Consider the following 16,191-nt stretch of genomic DNA (forward strand, 5'->3'; position numbering starts at 1 on the left):
AAAAAGGGTGAGAGGTTGAGGAGAGAGGAGGGAGAGGGGGAGAGAGAGGGAGGAGAGAGGAGGAGAGGGAGAAGAGAGAGAGGGGAAGAGAGAGGAGGAGAAAGGAGGAGAGAGGGAGAGGGGAGGAGAGGGGAAGAGAGAGGAGGAAAGGGGGAGGAGAGGGGAGGAGAGAGGAGGAGAAAGGCTAGAGGGGAGGGGAGGAGAGAGGGTGAGAGGGGAGGGAGGAGTGGAGAGAGGGTGAGAGAGGGTGAGAGGGGAGGAGAGAAGAGGAGAGGGGAGGAGAGGGGAGGAGGGAGGAGGAGAGGGGAGGAGAGGGGAGGAGAGAGGAGGAGAGAGGAGAGGGGAGGAGAGAGGAGGAGAGGGGAGAAGAGAGGAGGGGAGGAGAGAGGTGAGAGGGAGGAGAGAGGAGATGAGGGAGGGAGAGAGAAGGTGAGAGGTTGAGGAGAGAGGAGGAGAGGGGAGGTGAGGAGAGAGGGTGAGAGGGGAGGAGAGGAGGAGAGAGAGGAGAGGGGAGGAGAGAGGAGGAGAGGGGAGGAGAGAGGAGGAGGGAGAGGAGGAGGAGGGGAGAGAGGAGGGAGGGAGAGGAGAGAGGGAGGGAGAGGAGGGGAGGAGAGAGGGTGAGAGGTGGAGGAGAGAGGGAGGAGAGGGGGAGGAGAGAGGAGGAGAGGGAGGAGAGGGGAGGAGAGGAGGAGAGAGGAGGAGAGGGGGTGAGAGGTTGAGGAGAGAGGAGGAGAGGGGGGAGAGGAAGAGAGGGGGAGGAGAGGGGAGGAGAGAGGAGGGAGGAGAGAGGGAGGAGAGACGGTGAGAGGGGAGGGGAGGAGAGAGGGTTAGAGGGGAGGAGAGGGGATCGGAGGAGAGGAGAGGGGAGGAGAGAGGAGGAGAGGGGAGGACAGAGGAGGGGAGGAGAGAGGAGGAGAGGGGAGGAAATAGGAGGAGAGAGGAGGAGAGAGGGTGAGAGGGGAGAGGAGGGAGAGGGAGAGAGGGGAGGAGAGAGGGTGAGAGGGAGGGGAGAGGAGAGGGAGGAAAGAGGAGGAGAGGGGAGGAGAGAGGGTGAGAGGGGAGGAGAGAGGGTGAGAGGGGAGGAGAGAAGAGGAGAGGGGAGGAGAGGGGAGGAGAGGGGAGGAGAGAGGAGGAGAGGGGAGGAGAGAGGAGAGGGGAGGAGAGAGGAGGGGAGGGGAGGAGAGAGGGTGAGAGGGGAGGAGAGGGGAGGGGAGGAGAGAGGGTGAGAAGAGAGGAGGAGAGGGGGTGAGAGGGGAGGAGAGAGGAGGAGAGGGGAGGAGAGAGGAGGAGAGGGGAGGAGAGAGGAGGAGAGAGGAGGGGAGGGGGTGAGAGGTTGAGGAGAGAGGAGAGGGGGGAGGAGAGAGGGGAGAGAGGAGAGGGGAGGGGAGAGGAGGAGAGGGGAGAGAGGAGGGGAGGAGAGAGGAGGGGGAGGAGAGAGGGTGAGAGGGGAGGGGAGGAGAGAGGGTGAGAGGGGAGGAGAGGGAGGAGGGGAGGAGAGAGGAGGAGAGGGGAGGGGAGGGGAGGGGAGAGGAGGGGAGGAGAGAGGAGGAGAGGGGAGGAAATAGGAGGAGAGGGCAGGGGAGAGGAGGAGAGGGGAGGGGAGAGGAGGAGAGGGTAGAGGGTGAGAGGGGAGGAGAGAGGAGGAGAGGGGAGAGAGGGGGGGGAGAGAGGGTGAGAGGGGAGGAGAGGGAGGAGAGGAGGAGAGAGGGTGAGAGGGGAGGAAGGGGAAGAGAGAGGAGAGGGGAGGAGAGAGGAGGAGAGAGGGTGAGAGGGGAGGGGAGGAGAGAGGGTGAGAGGGGGAGGAGAGGGGAGGAGTGGAGAGAGGGTGAGAGAGGGTGAGAGGGGAGGAGAGAAGAGGACAGGGGAGGAGAGAGGGTGAGAGAGGGTGAGGGGGGAGGAGAGAAGAGGAGAGGGGAGGAGAGAGGGGAGGAGAGAGGAGGAGAGAGGAGGAGAGAGGAGAGGAGAGAGGAGGAGAGAGGGTGAGAGGGGAGGAGAGGGGAGAAAGAGGAGGAGAGGGGAGGAGAGGGGAGGAGAGAGGAGGAGAGAGGAGGGGAGGGGAGGAGAGAGGAGGAGAGAGGAGGAGAGAGGGTGACAGGGGAGGAGAGAGGAGGTGAGAGGGTGAGAGGGGAGGGGAGGAGAGAGGGTGAGAGGGGAGGAGAGGGGAGAGGGTGAGAGAGGGTGAGAGGGGAGGAGAGGAGATGGGAGGAGAGGGGAGGAGGGAGGAGGAGAGAGGAGGGGAGGGGAGGAGAGAGGGTGAGAGGGCAGAGAGGGGAGGAGAGAGGAGGAGAGGAAAAGGGTGAGAGGTTGAGGAGAGAGGAGGAGAGGGGGGTGAGAGGGGAGGAGAGAGGAGGAGAGGGGAGGAGAGAGGAGAGGGGAGGAGAGAGGAGGAGAAAGGAGGAGAGGGGGTGAGAGGGGAGGAGAGGGGAGGAGAGAGGAGGAGAAAGGGTGAGAGGGGAGGGGAGGTGAGAGGGTGAGAGGGGAGGGGAGAGGGTGAGAGGGGGAGGAGTGGAGAGAGGGTGAGAGGGGAGGAGAGAAGAGGAGAGGGGAAGAGAGGGAGGAGAGGGGAGGAGAGAGGAGGAGAGAGGAGGAGAGGGGAAGAAGGGGATGAGAGAGGGTGAGAGGGGAGGAGAGGGGAAGAGAGAGGAGGAGAGAGGAGGAGAGGGGGAGGAGAGGGGAGGAGAGAGGAGGAGAGGGGAGGAGAGAGGAGAGGAGAGGGGAGGAGAGAGGGTGAGAGGGGAGGAGAGAAGGTGAGAGGGGAGGAGAGAGGAGGAGAGGGGAAGAAAGGGGAGGAGAGAGGGTGAGAGAGGGGAAGAGAGAGGAGGAGAGAGGAGGAGAGGAGGAGGGTGAGAGGGGAGGAGAGAGGAGGTGAGAGGGTGAGAGGGGAGGGGAGGAGAGAGGGTGAGAGGGAGGAGAGGGGAGAGGGTGAGAGAGGGTGAGAGGGGAGGAGAGGAGATGGGAGGAGAGGGGAGGAGGGAGGAGGAGAGAGGAGGGGAGGGGAGGAGAGAGGGTGAGAGGGCAAGAGAGGGGAGGAGAGAGGAGGAGCAGGAAAAAGGGTGAGAGGGTTGAGGAGAGAGGAGGAGAGGGGGTGAGAGGGGAGGAGAGAGGAGGAGAGGGGAGGAGAGAGGAGAGGGGAGGAGAGAGGAGGAGAAAGGAGGAGAGGGGGTGAGAGGGGAGGAGAGGGGAGGAGAGAGGAGGAGAAAGGGTGAGAGGGGAGGGGAGGTGAGAGGGTGAGAGGGGAGGGGAGAGGGTGAGAGGGGAGGAGTGGAGAGAGGGTGAGAGGGGAGGAGAGAAGAGGAGAGGGGAAGAGAGGGGAGGAGAGGGGAGGAGAGAGGAGGAGAGAGGAGGAGAGGGGAGGAGAGAGGAGGAGAGGGGAAGAAAGGGGATGAGAGAGGGTGAGAGGGGAGGAGAGGGGAAGAGAGAGGAGGAGAGAGGAGGAGAGGGGGAGGAGAGGGGAGGAGAGAGGAGGAGAGGGGAGGAGAGAGGACGAGGAGAGGGGAGGAGAGAGGGTGAGAGGGGAGGAGAGAAGGTGAGAGGGGAGGAGAGAGGAGGAGAGGGGAAGAAAGGGGAGGAGAGAGGGTGAGAGGGGAGGAGAGGGGGAAGAGAGAGGAGGAGAGAGGAGGAGAGGAGGAGGGTGAGAGGGGAGGAGAGAGGAGGCGAGGGGAGAGAGGGGAGGGGAGGAGTTGAGAGAGGGTGAGAGAGGGTGAGAAGGGGAGGAGAGAAGAGGAGAGGGGAGGAGGAAGAGGAGAGGGGAGGAGAGAGGAGGAGAGAGAGGGTGAGAGGGGGAGGAGAGGGGAGGGGATGAGAGGAGAGGGGAGGAGAGAGGGTGAGAGGGGAGGAGAGAGGAGGGGAGGGGAGGAGAGAGGAGGAGAGAGGAGGAGAGAGGGTGACAGGGGAGGAGAGAGGAGGTGAGAGGGTGAGAGGGGAGGGGAGGAGAGAGGGTGAGAGGGGAGGAGAGGGGAGGAGTGGAGAGAGGGTGAGAGAGGGTGAGAGGGGAGGAGAGGAGACGGGAGGAGAGGGGAGGAGGGAGAGGAGGAGAGAGGAGGGGAGGGAGGAGAGAGGGTGAGAGGGCAAGAGAGGGGAGGAGAGAGGAGGGGAGGGGAGGAAGAGAGGAGGAGAGAGGAGGAGAGAGGGTGCCAGGGGAGGAGAGAGGAGGTGAGAGGGTGAGAGGGGAGGGGAGGAGAGAGGGTGAGAGGGGAGGAGGAGGGGGAGGAGTGGAGAGAGGGTGAGAGAGGGTGAGAGGGAGGAGAGGAGACGGGAGGAGAGGGGAGGAGGGAGGGGAGGAGAGAGGGTGAGAGGGCAAAGAGAGGGGAGGAGAGAGGAGGAGAGGAAAAGGGTGAGAGGTTGAGGAGAGAGGAGGAGAGGGGGTGAGAGGGAGGAGAGAGGAGGAGAGGGGAGGAGAGAGGAGAGGGGAGGAGAGAGGAGGAGAAAGGAGGAGAGGGGAGGAGAGAAGGTGAGAGGGGAGGAGAGGAGGAGAGGGGAAGAAGGGGAGGAGAGGGAGGAGAGGGGAGGAGAGAGGAGGAGAGAGGAGGGGAGGGGAAGGAGAGAGGAGGAGAGAGGAGGAGAGGGTGACAGGGAGGAGAGAGGAGGTGAGAGGGTGAGAGGGGAGGGGAGGAGAGAGGGTGAGAGGGGAGGAGGAGGGGAGGAGTGGAGAGGGTGAGAGAGGGTGAGAGGGGAGGAAGGGAGACGGGAGGAGAGGGGAGGAGGGAGGAGGAGAGAGGAGGGGAGGGGAGGAGAGAGGGTGAGAGGGCAAGAGAGGGGAGGAGAGAGGAGGAGAGGAAAAGGGTGAGAGGTTGAGGAGAGAGGAGGAGAGGGGTGAGAGGGGAGGAGAGAGGAGGAGAGGGGAGGAGAGAGGAGAGGGGAGGAGAGAGGAGGAGAAAGGAGGAGAGGGGAGGAGAGAAGGTGAGAGGGGAGGAGAGGAGGAGAGGGGAAGAAAGGGGAGGAGAGAGGGTGAGAGGGGAGGAGAGGAGGAGGGGAGGTGAGAGGGTGAGAGGGGAGGGGAGGAGAGAGGGTGAGAGGGGAGGAGAGGGGAGGAGTGGAGAGAGGGTGAGAGAGGGTGAGAGGGGAGGAGAGGAGACGGGAGGAGAGGGGAGGAGGGAGGAGAAAGGGTGAGAGGGGAGGGGAGGTGAGAGGGTGAGAGGGAGGAGTGGAGAGAGGGTGAGAGAGGGTGAGAGGGGAGGAAGAGAGTCGGAGAGGGGAGGAGAGAGGAGGAGAGGGGAGGAGAGAGGAGAGGAGAGGAGAGGGGAGGAGAGAGGGTGAGAGGGGAGGAGAGAAGGTGAGAGGGGAGGAGAGAGGAGGAGAGGGGAAGAAGGGGGAGGAGAGAGGGTGAGAGGGGAGGAGAGGGGAAGAGAGAGGAGGAGAGAGGAGAGGAGGAGGAGAGGGGAGGAGAGAGGAGAGGAGAGGGGAGGAGAGAGGGTGAGAGGGGAGGAGAGAAGGTCAGAGAGGAGGAGAGGGAGGAGAGAGGAGAAGAGGGGAGGAGAGAGGGTGAGAGGGGAGGAGAGAGTAGGGAGAGGGGAGGAGAGAGGAGGAGAGGGGAGGAGAGGGGAGGGAGGAGTGGAGAGAGGGTGAGAGAGGAGGAGAGAAGAGGAGAGGGGAGGAGAGAGGAGGAGAGAGGAGGAGAGGGGAGGAAAGGGGAGGGGAGAGGGTGAGAGGGGAGGAGAGGAGAGGGGAGGAGAGAGGAGGAGAGAGGAGGAGAGGGGAGGGGAGGAGAGAGGAGGGGAGGGGAGGAGAGAGGAGGAGAGGGGAGCGGAGGAAATAGGAGGAGAGGGCAGGGGAGAGGAGGAGAGGGGAGGGGAGAGGAGGAGAGAGGGTGAAAGGGGAGGAGAGAGTAGGGGAGGGGAGGAGTGGAGAGAGGGTGAGAGGGGAGGAGAGAAGAGGAGAGGGGAGGAGAGAAGAGGAGAGGGGAGGAGAGAAGAGGAGAGGGAGGAGAGAAGAGGAGAGGGGAGGAGTGAGGAGGAGAGAGGAGGAGAGGGGAGGAAAGGGGAGGAGAGAGGAGGGGAGGAGAGAGGGTGAGAGGGGAGGGGAGAGGGTGAGAGGGGAGGAGAGGGGAGGGGAGGAGAGGGGAGGAGAGAGGAGGAGAGAGGAGGAGAGGGGAGGGGAGGAGAGGAGAGGGGAGGAGAGGGCAGGGGGAGAGGAGGAGAGGGGAGGAAATAGGAGGAGAGTGGGAGGAGAGAGGGTGAGAGGGGAGGAGAGAGGAGGAGAGGGGAAGAAAGGGGAGGACGAGAGGAGGAGAGGGGGAGGAGAGGGGGAGGAGAGGGAAGGAGAAAGGACGAGGAGAGAGGAGAGGAGAGGAGGGGAGAGGAGGAGATGGTGAGAGAGGAAGAGGAGGCTGTGGTGGTACCTCTTCCGAGGGCTGGGTTCCAACGGTTTTGGTTGCGGAGTTCTGAGTCTGGACCAGGCTCTGGTTCTGGTCCTGGTTCTGGTCCTGGTCCTGGTTCTGGTCCTGGTCTGGTCCTGGGGTGGTGGACCAGGGTCCGGTGAAGCGTGGACACCAGCAAAACCTGGTGCCGGTACTGATCTGGACCACGGCTGAGGACTCTTCCAGAATCAGGACGGGGCGACACACCCCCTGTGGGCAGAGAAAGGAAGTATAATCACAGGGGCCACAGGCGTCACAGGGCCACAGGGGCACAGGGGCCACAGGGGCACAGGCGTCACAGGGGCCACAGGGGCACAGGCATCACAGGGCCACAGGCGTCACAGGGGCCACAGGGCACAGGCGTCACAGGGGCCACAGGCGTCACAGGGGCCACAGGGGCACAGGCGTCACAGGGGCCACAGGCGTCACAGGGGCCACAGGGGCCACAGGGGCACAGGCGTCACAGGGGCCACAGGCGTCACAGGGGCCACAGGGCACAGCGTCACAGGGGCCACAGGCGTCACAGGGGCCACAGGGGCACAGACGTCACAGGGGCCACAGGCGTCACAGGGGCCACAGGGGCACAGGCGTCACAGGGGCCACAGGCGTCACAGGGCCACAGGGCCACAGGCGTCACAGGGGCACAGGCGTCACAGGGGCCACAGGGCACAGACGTCACAGGGGCCACAGGCGTCACAGGGGCCACAGGGGCACAGGCGTCACAGGGGCCACAGGCGTCACAGGGGCCACAGGGGCACAGGGGCCACAGGGGCACAGGCGTCACAGGGGCACAGGCGTCACAGGGGCCACAGGGCACAGGCGTCACAGGGGCCACAGGCGTCACAGGGGCCACAGGCGTCACAGGCGTCACAGGGGCCACAGGTGTCACAGGGGCCACAGGCGTCACAGGGGCCACAGGCGTCACAGGGGCCACAGGGGCACAGGCGTCACAGGGGCCACAGGCGTCACAGGGGCCACAGGGGCACAGGCGTCACAGGGGCCACAGGCGTCACAGGGGCCACAGGGCCACAGGCGTCACAGGGGCACAGGCGTCACAGGGGCCACAGGCGTCACAGGGGCCACAGGGGCACAGGCGTCACAGGGCCACTGGCGTCACAGGGGCCACAGGCGTCACAGGGGCCACAGGGCCACAGGCGTCACAGGCGTCACAGGCGTCACAGGGCCACAGGCGTCACAGGGGCCACAGGCGTCACAGGGGGCCACAGGCGTCACAGGGGCCACAGGCGTCACAGGGGCCACAGGCGTCACAGGGGCCACAGGGGCCACAGGGGGCACAGGCGTCACAGGGGCCACAGGGGCCACAGGGGCACAGGCGTCACAGGGGCCACAGGCGTCACAGGGGCCACAGGGGCACAGGGCCACAGGGGCACAGGCGTCACAGGGGCCACAGGGGCACAGGCGTCACAGGGGCCACAGGCGTCACAGGGGCCACAGGGGCACAGGCGTCACAGGGGCCACAGGCGTCACAGGGCCACAGGGGCACAGGCGTCACAGGGGCCCACAGGCGTCACAGGGGCCACAGGGGCACAGGGGCCACAGGGGCACAGGCGTCACAGGGGCCACAGGCGTCACAGGGGCCACAGGGCACAGGCGTCACAGGGGCCACAGGCGTCACAGGGGCCACAGGCGTCACAGGGGCCACAGGGGCACAGACGTCACAGGGGCCACAGGCGTCACAGGGGCCACAGGGGCACAGGCGTCACAGGGGCCACAGGCGTCACAGGGGCCACAGGGGCACAGGGGCCACAGGGGCACAGGCGTCACAGGGGCCACAGGCGTCACAGGGGCCACAGGGGCACAGGCGTCACAGGGGCCACAGGCGTCACAGGGGCCACAGGCGTCACAGGGGCCACGAGGCGTCACAGGGCCACAGGGCCACAGGCGTCACAGGGCCACAGGCGTCACAGGGGCCACAGGCGTCACAGGGGCCACAGGGGCACAGGCGTCACAGGGGCCACAGGCGTCACAGGGGCCACAGGGGCACAGGCGTCACAGGGGCCACAGGCGTCACAGGGGCCACAGGCGTCACAGGGGCCACAGGGCCACAGGCGTCACAGGGGCCACAGGCGTCACAGGGGCCACAGGCGTCACAGGGGCCACAGGCGTCACAGGGGCCACAGGGGCACAGGCGTCACAGGGGCCACTGGCGTCACAGGGGCCACAGGGCCACAGGCGTCACGAGGGGCCACAGGCGTCACAGGGGCCACAGGCGTCACAGGGGCCACAGGCGTCACAGGGGGCCACAGGCGTCACAGGGCCACAGGCGTCACAGCGGGCCACAGGGGCCACAGGGCCACAGGGGGCACAGGCGTCACAGGGGCCACAGGGGCCACAGGGGGCACAGGGGGCACAGGCGTCACAGGGGCCACAGGGGCCACAGGGGCACAGGCGTCACAGGGGCCACAGGGGGCACAGGCGTCACAGGGGCCACAGGGGCCACAGGGCCACAGGGGCACAGGGGGCACAGGTCACTTCTGGACATGGATCTGGGCTTGTACCTGGTCCAGGTCGAGCGCAGTGAAGACCACTCGTCCTTTGTGGTCTCCAGAGAAGAGCTTCATGCCGTTGGTGCTCCAGGCCAGAGCGGTGACGGGCCCTCGATGAAGGCCCTGCACATCCAGTCGCCGCAGCTGCAGTGACAAAGACGAGTCAGGATCAGACACATTTCACATTTTCCATGATATTTCCATAAACATTTCCCAACTTCCCATGACCTGGAATCACTTCTTCTCACATCATTTTCTTCTTTTGAAATATTTCTTTCCTTTTTCAAATGAAGACCAGAGCGAGACATACACACAATATACACACAATATACACACAATATACACCACATATACACACAATATACACACAATATACACCACATATACACACAATATACACACAATATACACACAATATACACACAATATACACACAATATACACACAATATACACACAATATACACACAATATACACACAATATACACACAATATACACCACATATACACACAATATACACCACATATACACACAATATACACACAATATACACACAATATACACCACTTATACACACAATATACACCACATATACACACAATATACACCACAATATACACACAATATACACCACATATACACACAATATACACACAATATACACACAATATACACACAATATACACACAATATACACACATATACACCACAATATACACACAATATACACCACATATACACACAATATACACACAATATACACACAATATACACCACATATACACACAATATACACACAATATACACCACATATACACACAATATACACACAATATACACACAATATACACCACATATACACACAATATACACACAATATACACACAATATACACACAATATACACACAATATACACACAATATACACACAATATACACCACATATACACACAATATACACACAATATACACACAATATACACCACATATACACACAATATACACACAATATACACACAATATACACACAATATACACCACTTATACTACACACAATATACACCACATATACACACAATATACACACAATATACACACATATACACACAATATACACCACATATACACACAATATACACACAATATACACACAATATACACACAATATACACACAATATACACACAATATACACCACATATACACACAATATACACACAATATACACCACATATACACACAATATACACACAATATACACACAATATACACACAATACACACAATATACACCACATATACACACAATATACACACAATATACACACAATATACACACAATATACACACAATATACACACAATATACACACAATATACACACAATATACACACAATATACACCACATATACACACAATATACACACAATATACACACAATATACACACAATATACACACAATATACACCACATATACACACAATATACACACAATATACACACAATATACACACAATATACACACAATATACACACAATATACACCACATATACACACAATATACACCACATATACACACAATATACACACAATATACACACAATATACACACAATATACACACAATATACACACAATATACACACAATATACACCACATATACACACAATATACACACAATATACACCACATATACACACAATATACACACAATATACACACAATATACACACAATATACACACAATATACACACAATATACACCACATATACACACAATATACACACAATATACACACAATATACACACAATATACACACAATATACACACAATATACACCACATATACACACAATATACACCACATATACACACAATATACACACAATATACACACAATATACACACAATATACACACAATATACACACAATATACACACAATATACACCACATATACACACAATATACACACAATATACACACAATATACACACAATATACACCACATATACACACAATATACACACAATATACACCACATATACACACAATATACACACAATATACACACAATATACACACAATATACACACAATATACACACAATATACACCACATATACACACAATATACACACAATATACACACAATATACACACAATATACACCACATATACACACAATATACACACAATATACACACAATATACACCACATATACACACAATATACACACAATATACACACAATATACACACAATATACACACAATATACACACAATATACACACAATATACACCACATATACACACAATATACACACAATATACACCACATATACACACAATATACACACAATATACACACAATATACACACAATATACACACAATATACACCACATATACACACAATATACACACAATATACACACAATATACACACAATATACACCACATATACACACAATATACACACAATATACACCACATATACACACAATATACACACAATATACACACAATATACACACAATATACACACAATATACACCACATATACACACAATATACACCACATATACACACAATATACACACAATATACACACAATATACACACAATATACACCACAATATACACCACAATATACACCACATATACACACAATATACACACAATATACACCACATATACACACAATATACACCACAATATACACCACAATATACACCACAATATACACCACAATATACACCACAATATACACCACATATACACCACATATACACCACATATACACCACAATATACACCACATATACACACAATATACACACAATATACACCACATATACACACAATATACACACAATATACACACAATATACACACAATATACACCACATATACACCACATATACACCACATATACACCAAATATACACCACATATACACCACATATACACCACAATATACACACAATATACACACAATATACACCACATATACACCACAATATACACCACATATACACACAATATACACACAATATACACCACATATACACACAATATACACACAATATACACACAATATACACCACATATACACCACATATACACCAAATATACACCACATATACACCACATATACACCACATATACACCACATATACACCACATATACACCAAATATGCACCAAATATACACCACAATATACACCACATATACACCACATATACACCAAATATACACCACATATACACCACATATACACCACATATACACCACATATACACCACATATACACCACATATACACCACATATACACCAAATATACACCACAATATACACCACAATATACACCACATATACACCACAATATACACCACATATACACCACATATACACCAAATATACACCAAATATACACCACAATATACACCACATATACACCACATATACACCACATATACACCAAATATACACCACATATACACCACATATACACCAAATATACACCACATATACACCACATATACACCACATATACACCACATATACACCACAATATACACCACATATACACCACATATACACCACATATACACCACATATACACCACATATACACCACAATATACACCAACAAGAACAAAAAAGAGACAAATCATACTGGCTGAGAAATAGATTTTCAAAGTTAGGGGTTACTTCCACATCGACACAGTTTTTGTTGCAAACAACTTTACTCAGACTTCACTTTTGCCGCAAAATTAAAGCGAGCATTTCCGAGGACACATGAACATGACCGAACGCAGCGGCCAATCAGATGCCCGCTTACACGGACCCCGCTCGGCCATTGAGAAGCGAGAATACTGCGAAGTGGCATGTCCGTCAAAACCAAACTTAAGCAATGAAAATGCCCCAAATATGGACAAATTACTACAGATTTTTTTTGTAGGAATTTTGATACAGGGGCACGAGGGGCCCCTCCTTATTCAAACCCCGGGCCCCCGTCTATTTCGCGGCCTGTCATGGCACACAGAACCCAAAGGACCAACGTCTGTCAAATGTCTCCATTTTCAAATTAATTATTTTCCATTTCATGAATGTCCAGAATAATGTCCGTCCAGTCCTTGATTGACGCTGTGTTTTGTGTCAGCCATTTTGGTAAGGGCCAAATACAGAGTCCCAAGCCTATGAAGACCCAGGACACGCTGGAGGGACTATATCTCTCGGCTGGCCTGGAAACGCCTCGGGGTCACCCCGGAGGAGTTGGAGGAAGTGTCTGGGGAGAGAAAAGTGTGGGAGTCCCTGCTCAGACTGCTGCCCCCGCGACCCGGCCCCGGATAAGCCGAAGAAGATGGATGGATGTCTGTCTCCTGCTGCCACACCCTCTCCAACAGTCTGTCTCCTGCTGCCACATCCTCTCCAACAGTCTGTCTCCTGCTGTCACATCCTCTCCAACAGTCTGTCTCCTGCTGCCACATCCTCTCCAACAGTCTGTCTCCTGCTGCCACATCCTCTCCAACAGTCTGTCTCTTCATGTGTCATGTGACTGTTCAGACTCTTCATACATTTGTATTATTTAGATATAAATCATTTTGAAATTTCAGATGTATAAGATTATATTTAAAAAATATTTCAGTCGATGGAGGATGAAAATTGGAAGAGTTTGAACTTCTGGTTATTTGTTCTGTGTATTATTACTGCAGTAACAGAGTTGGTCTGTGTATTATTACTGCAGTAACAGAGTTGGTCTGTGTATTATTACTGCAGTAACAGAGTTGGTCTGTGTATTATTACTGCAGTAACAGAGTTGGTCTGTGTATTATTACTGCAGTAACAGAGTTGGTCTGTGTATTATTACTGCAGTAACAGAGTTGGTCTGTGTATTATTACTGCAGTAACAGAGTTGGTCTGTGTATTATTACTGCAGTAACAGAGTTGGTCTGTGTATTATTACTGCAGTAACAGAGTTCTTCTGTGTATTATTACTGCAGTAACAGAGTTGGTCTGTGTATTATTACTGCAGTAACAGAGTTGGTCTGTGTATTATTACTGCAGTAACAGAGTTGGTCTGTGTATTATTACTGCGGTAACAGAGTTGGTCTGTGTATTATTACTGCAGTAACAGAGTTGGTCTGTGTATATTTACTGCAGTAACTTCAGACTTGAAGATTTGACACAGAATAAAACCAGATCAGTCGTAGCCGCCCCGGGGCAGATTCATGTGACTGACCTGTTTGTTACGTCCAGGTAAAGGTGAGACCAACTGGAAGACGGCGACACGCCCCGAGGCTGTTCCCACGGCAACCAGGTCGTCAAAACAGGAGAGCAGCTTCACGGCCGTAAGAGAGTCCGTCTTTCCCTGAGCAACAGAGAACGTAAAGAACGTGTAACACGAGAACGTAAAGAAAGTGTAACACGAGAACGTAAAGAACGTGTAACACGAGAACGTAAAGAACGTGTAACACGAGAACGTAAAGAAAGTGTAACACGAGAACGTAAAGAACGTGTAACACGAGAACGGACAGAACGTGTAACACGAGAACGTGTAACACAAGAACGTGTAACACGAGAACGGACAGAACGTGTAACACGAGAACGTGTAACACGAGAACGTGTAACACGAGAACGTAAAAAACGTGTAACACGAGAACGTGTAACACAAGAACGTGAAACACGAGAACGGACAGAACGTGTAACACGAGAACGTGTAACACGAGAACGTAAAGAACGTGTAACACGAGAACGTAAAGAACGTGTAACATGAGAACGTGTAACACGAGAACGTAAAGAACGTGTAACACGAGAACGTAAAGAACGTGTAACACGAGAACGTAAAGAACTTTTAACACGAGAATGTAAAGAACGTGTAACACGAGAACAGAAAGAACGTGTAACACGAGAACGGAAAGAACGTGTAACACGAGAACGGAAAGAACGTGTAACACGAGAACGTGTAACACGAGAACGTAAAGAACGTGTAAAACGAGAACGGAAAGAACGTGTAACACAAGAATGTGTAAAACGAGAACGGACAGAACGTGTAACACGAGAACGTATAGAACGTGTAACACGAGAACGGAAAGAACGTGTAACACGAGAACGTGTAACACGAGAACGGAAAGAACGTGTAACACGAGAACGTAAAGAACGTGTAACACGAGAACGTAAAGAACGTGTAACACGAGAACGTAAAGAACGTGTAACACGAGAACGGAAAGAAAATGTAACACGAGAACGGAAAGAACGTGTAACACGAGAACGTGTAACACGAGAACGGAAAGAACGTGTAACACGAGAACGTAAAGAACGTGTAACACGAGAACGACGAGAACGTAAAGAACGTGTAACACGAGAACGGAAAGAACGTGTAACACGAGAACGTAAAGAACGTGTAACACGAGAACGGAAAGAACGTGTAACACAAGAACGTAAAGAACGTGTAACATGAGAACGTGTAACACGAGAACGTAAAGAACGTGTAACACAAGAACGTAAAGAACGTGTAACACGAGAACGTAAAGAACGTGTAACACGAGAACGTAAAGAACGTGTAACACGAGAACGGACAGAACGTGTAACACGAGAACGGAAAGAACGTGTAACACGAGAACGTAAAGAACGTGTAACATGAGAACGTAAAGAACGTGTAACACGAGAACGTAAAGAACGTGTAACACGAGAACGGAAAGAACGTTTAACACGAGAACGGAAAGAACGTGTAACACGAGAACGTGTAACACGAGAACGTAAAGAACGTGTAAAACGAGAACGGAAAGAACGTGTAACACAAGAATGTGTAAAACGAGAACGGACAGAACGTGTAACACGAGAACGTATAGAACGTGTAACACGAGAACGGAAAGAACGTGTAACACGAGAACGTGTAACACGAGAACGGAAAGAACGTGTAACACGAGAACGTAAAGAACGTGTAACACGAGAACGTAAAGAACGTGTAACACGAGAACGTAAAGAACGTGTAACACGAGAACGGAAAGAAAATGTAACACGAGAACGGAAAGAACGTGTAACACGAGAACGTGTAACACGAGAACGGAAAGAACGTGTAACACGAGAACGTAAAGAACGTGTAACACGAGAACGACGAGAACGTAAAGAACGTGTAACACGAGAACGGAAAGAACGTGTAACACGAGAACGTAAAGAACGTGTAACACGAGAACGGAAAGAACGTGTAACACAAGAACGTAAAGAACGTGTAACATGAGAACGTGTAACACGAGAACGTAAAGAACGTGTAACACAAGAACGTAAAGAACGTGTAACACGAGAACGTAAAGAACGTGTAAC

The 16,191-nt window shown here is 53.3% G+C and overlaps 1 protein-coding gene across 1 annotated transcript in view; it reads right to left on the bottom strand.

Moving 5' to 3' along the window:
- Window positions 1-6,337: 6,337 nt before the first annotated feature.
- LOC140380201 (tectonin beta-propeller repeat-containing protein 2-like) overlaps window positions 6,338-16,191 on the bottom strand; it is a gene marked incomplete at its 3' end in the record, with an annotated part of 50,710 nt that continues 40,856 nt past the window's right edge. Inside the window, exons 4-6 of the mRNA XM_072464363.1 lie at window positions 14,111-14,239; window positions 8,875-9,006; window positions 6,338-6,565 (exon numbers count right to left, since the gene is read on the bottom strand). Coding sequence (XP_072320464.1) covers window positions 6,338-6,565; window positions 8,875-9,006; window positions 14,111-14,239 — 489 coding nt within the window. The remainder of the gene's footprint in view (window positions 6,566-8,874; window positions 9,007-14,110; window positions 14,240-16,191) is intronic.

This window comes from Eucyclogobius newberryi, unplaced genomic scaffold, assembly GCF_026437365.1.
Source record: "Eucyclogobius newberryi isolate DKJ021-1_F unplaced genomic scaffold, fEucNew1.0.hap1 SCAF_45, whole genome shotgun sequence".
Classification (NCBI taxonomy): Eukaryota; Metazoa; Chordata; class Actinopteri; order Gobiiformes; family Gobiidae; genus Eucyclogobius; species Eucyclogobius newberryi.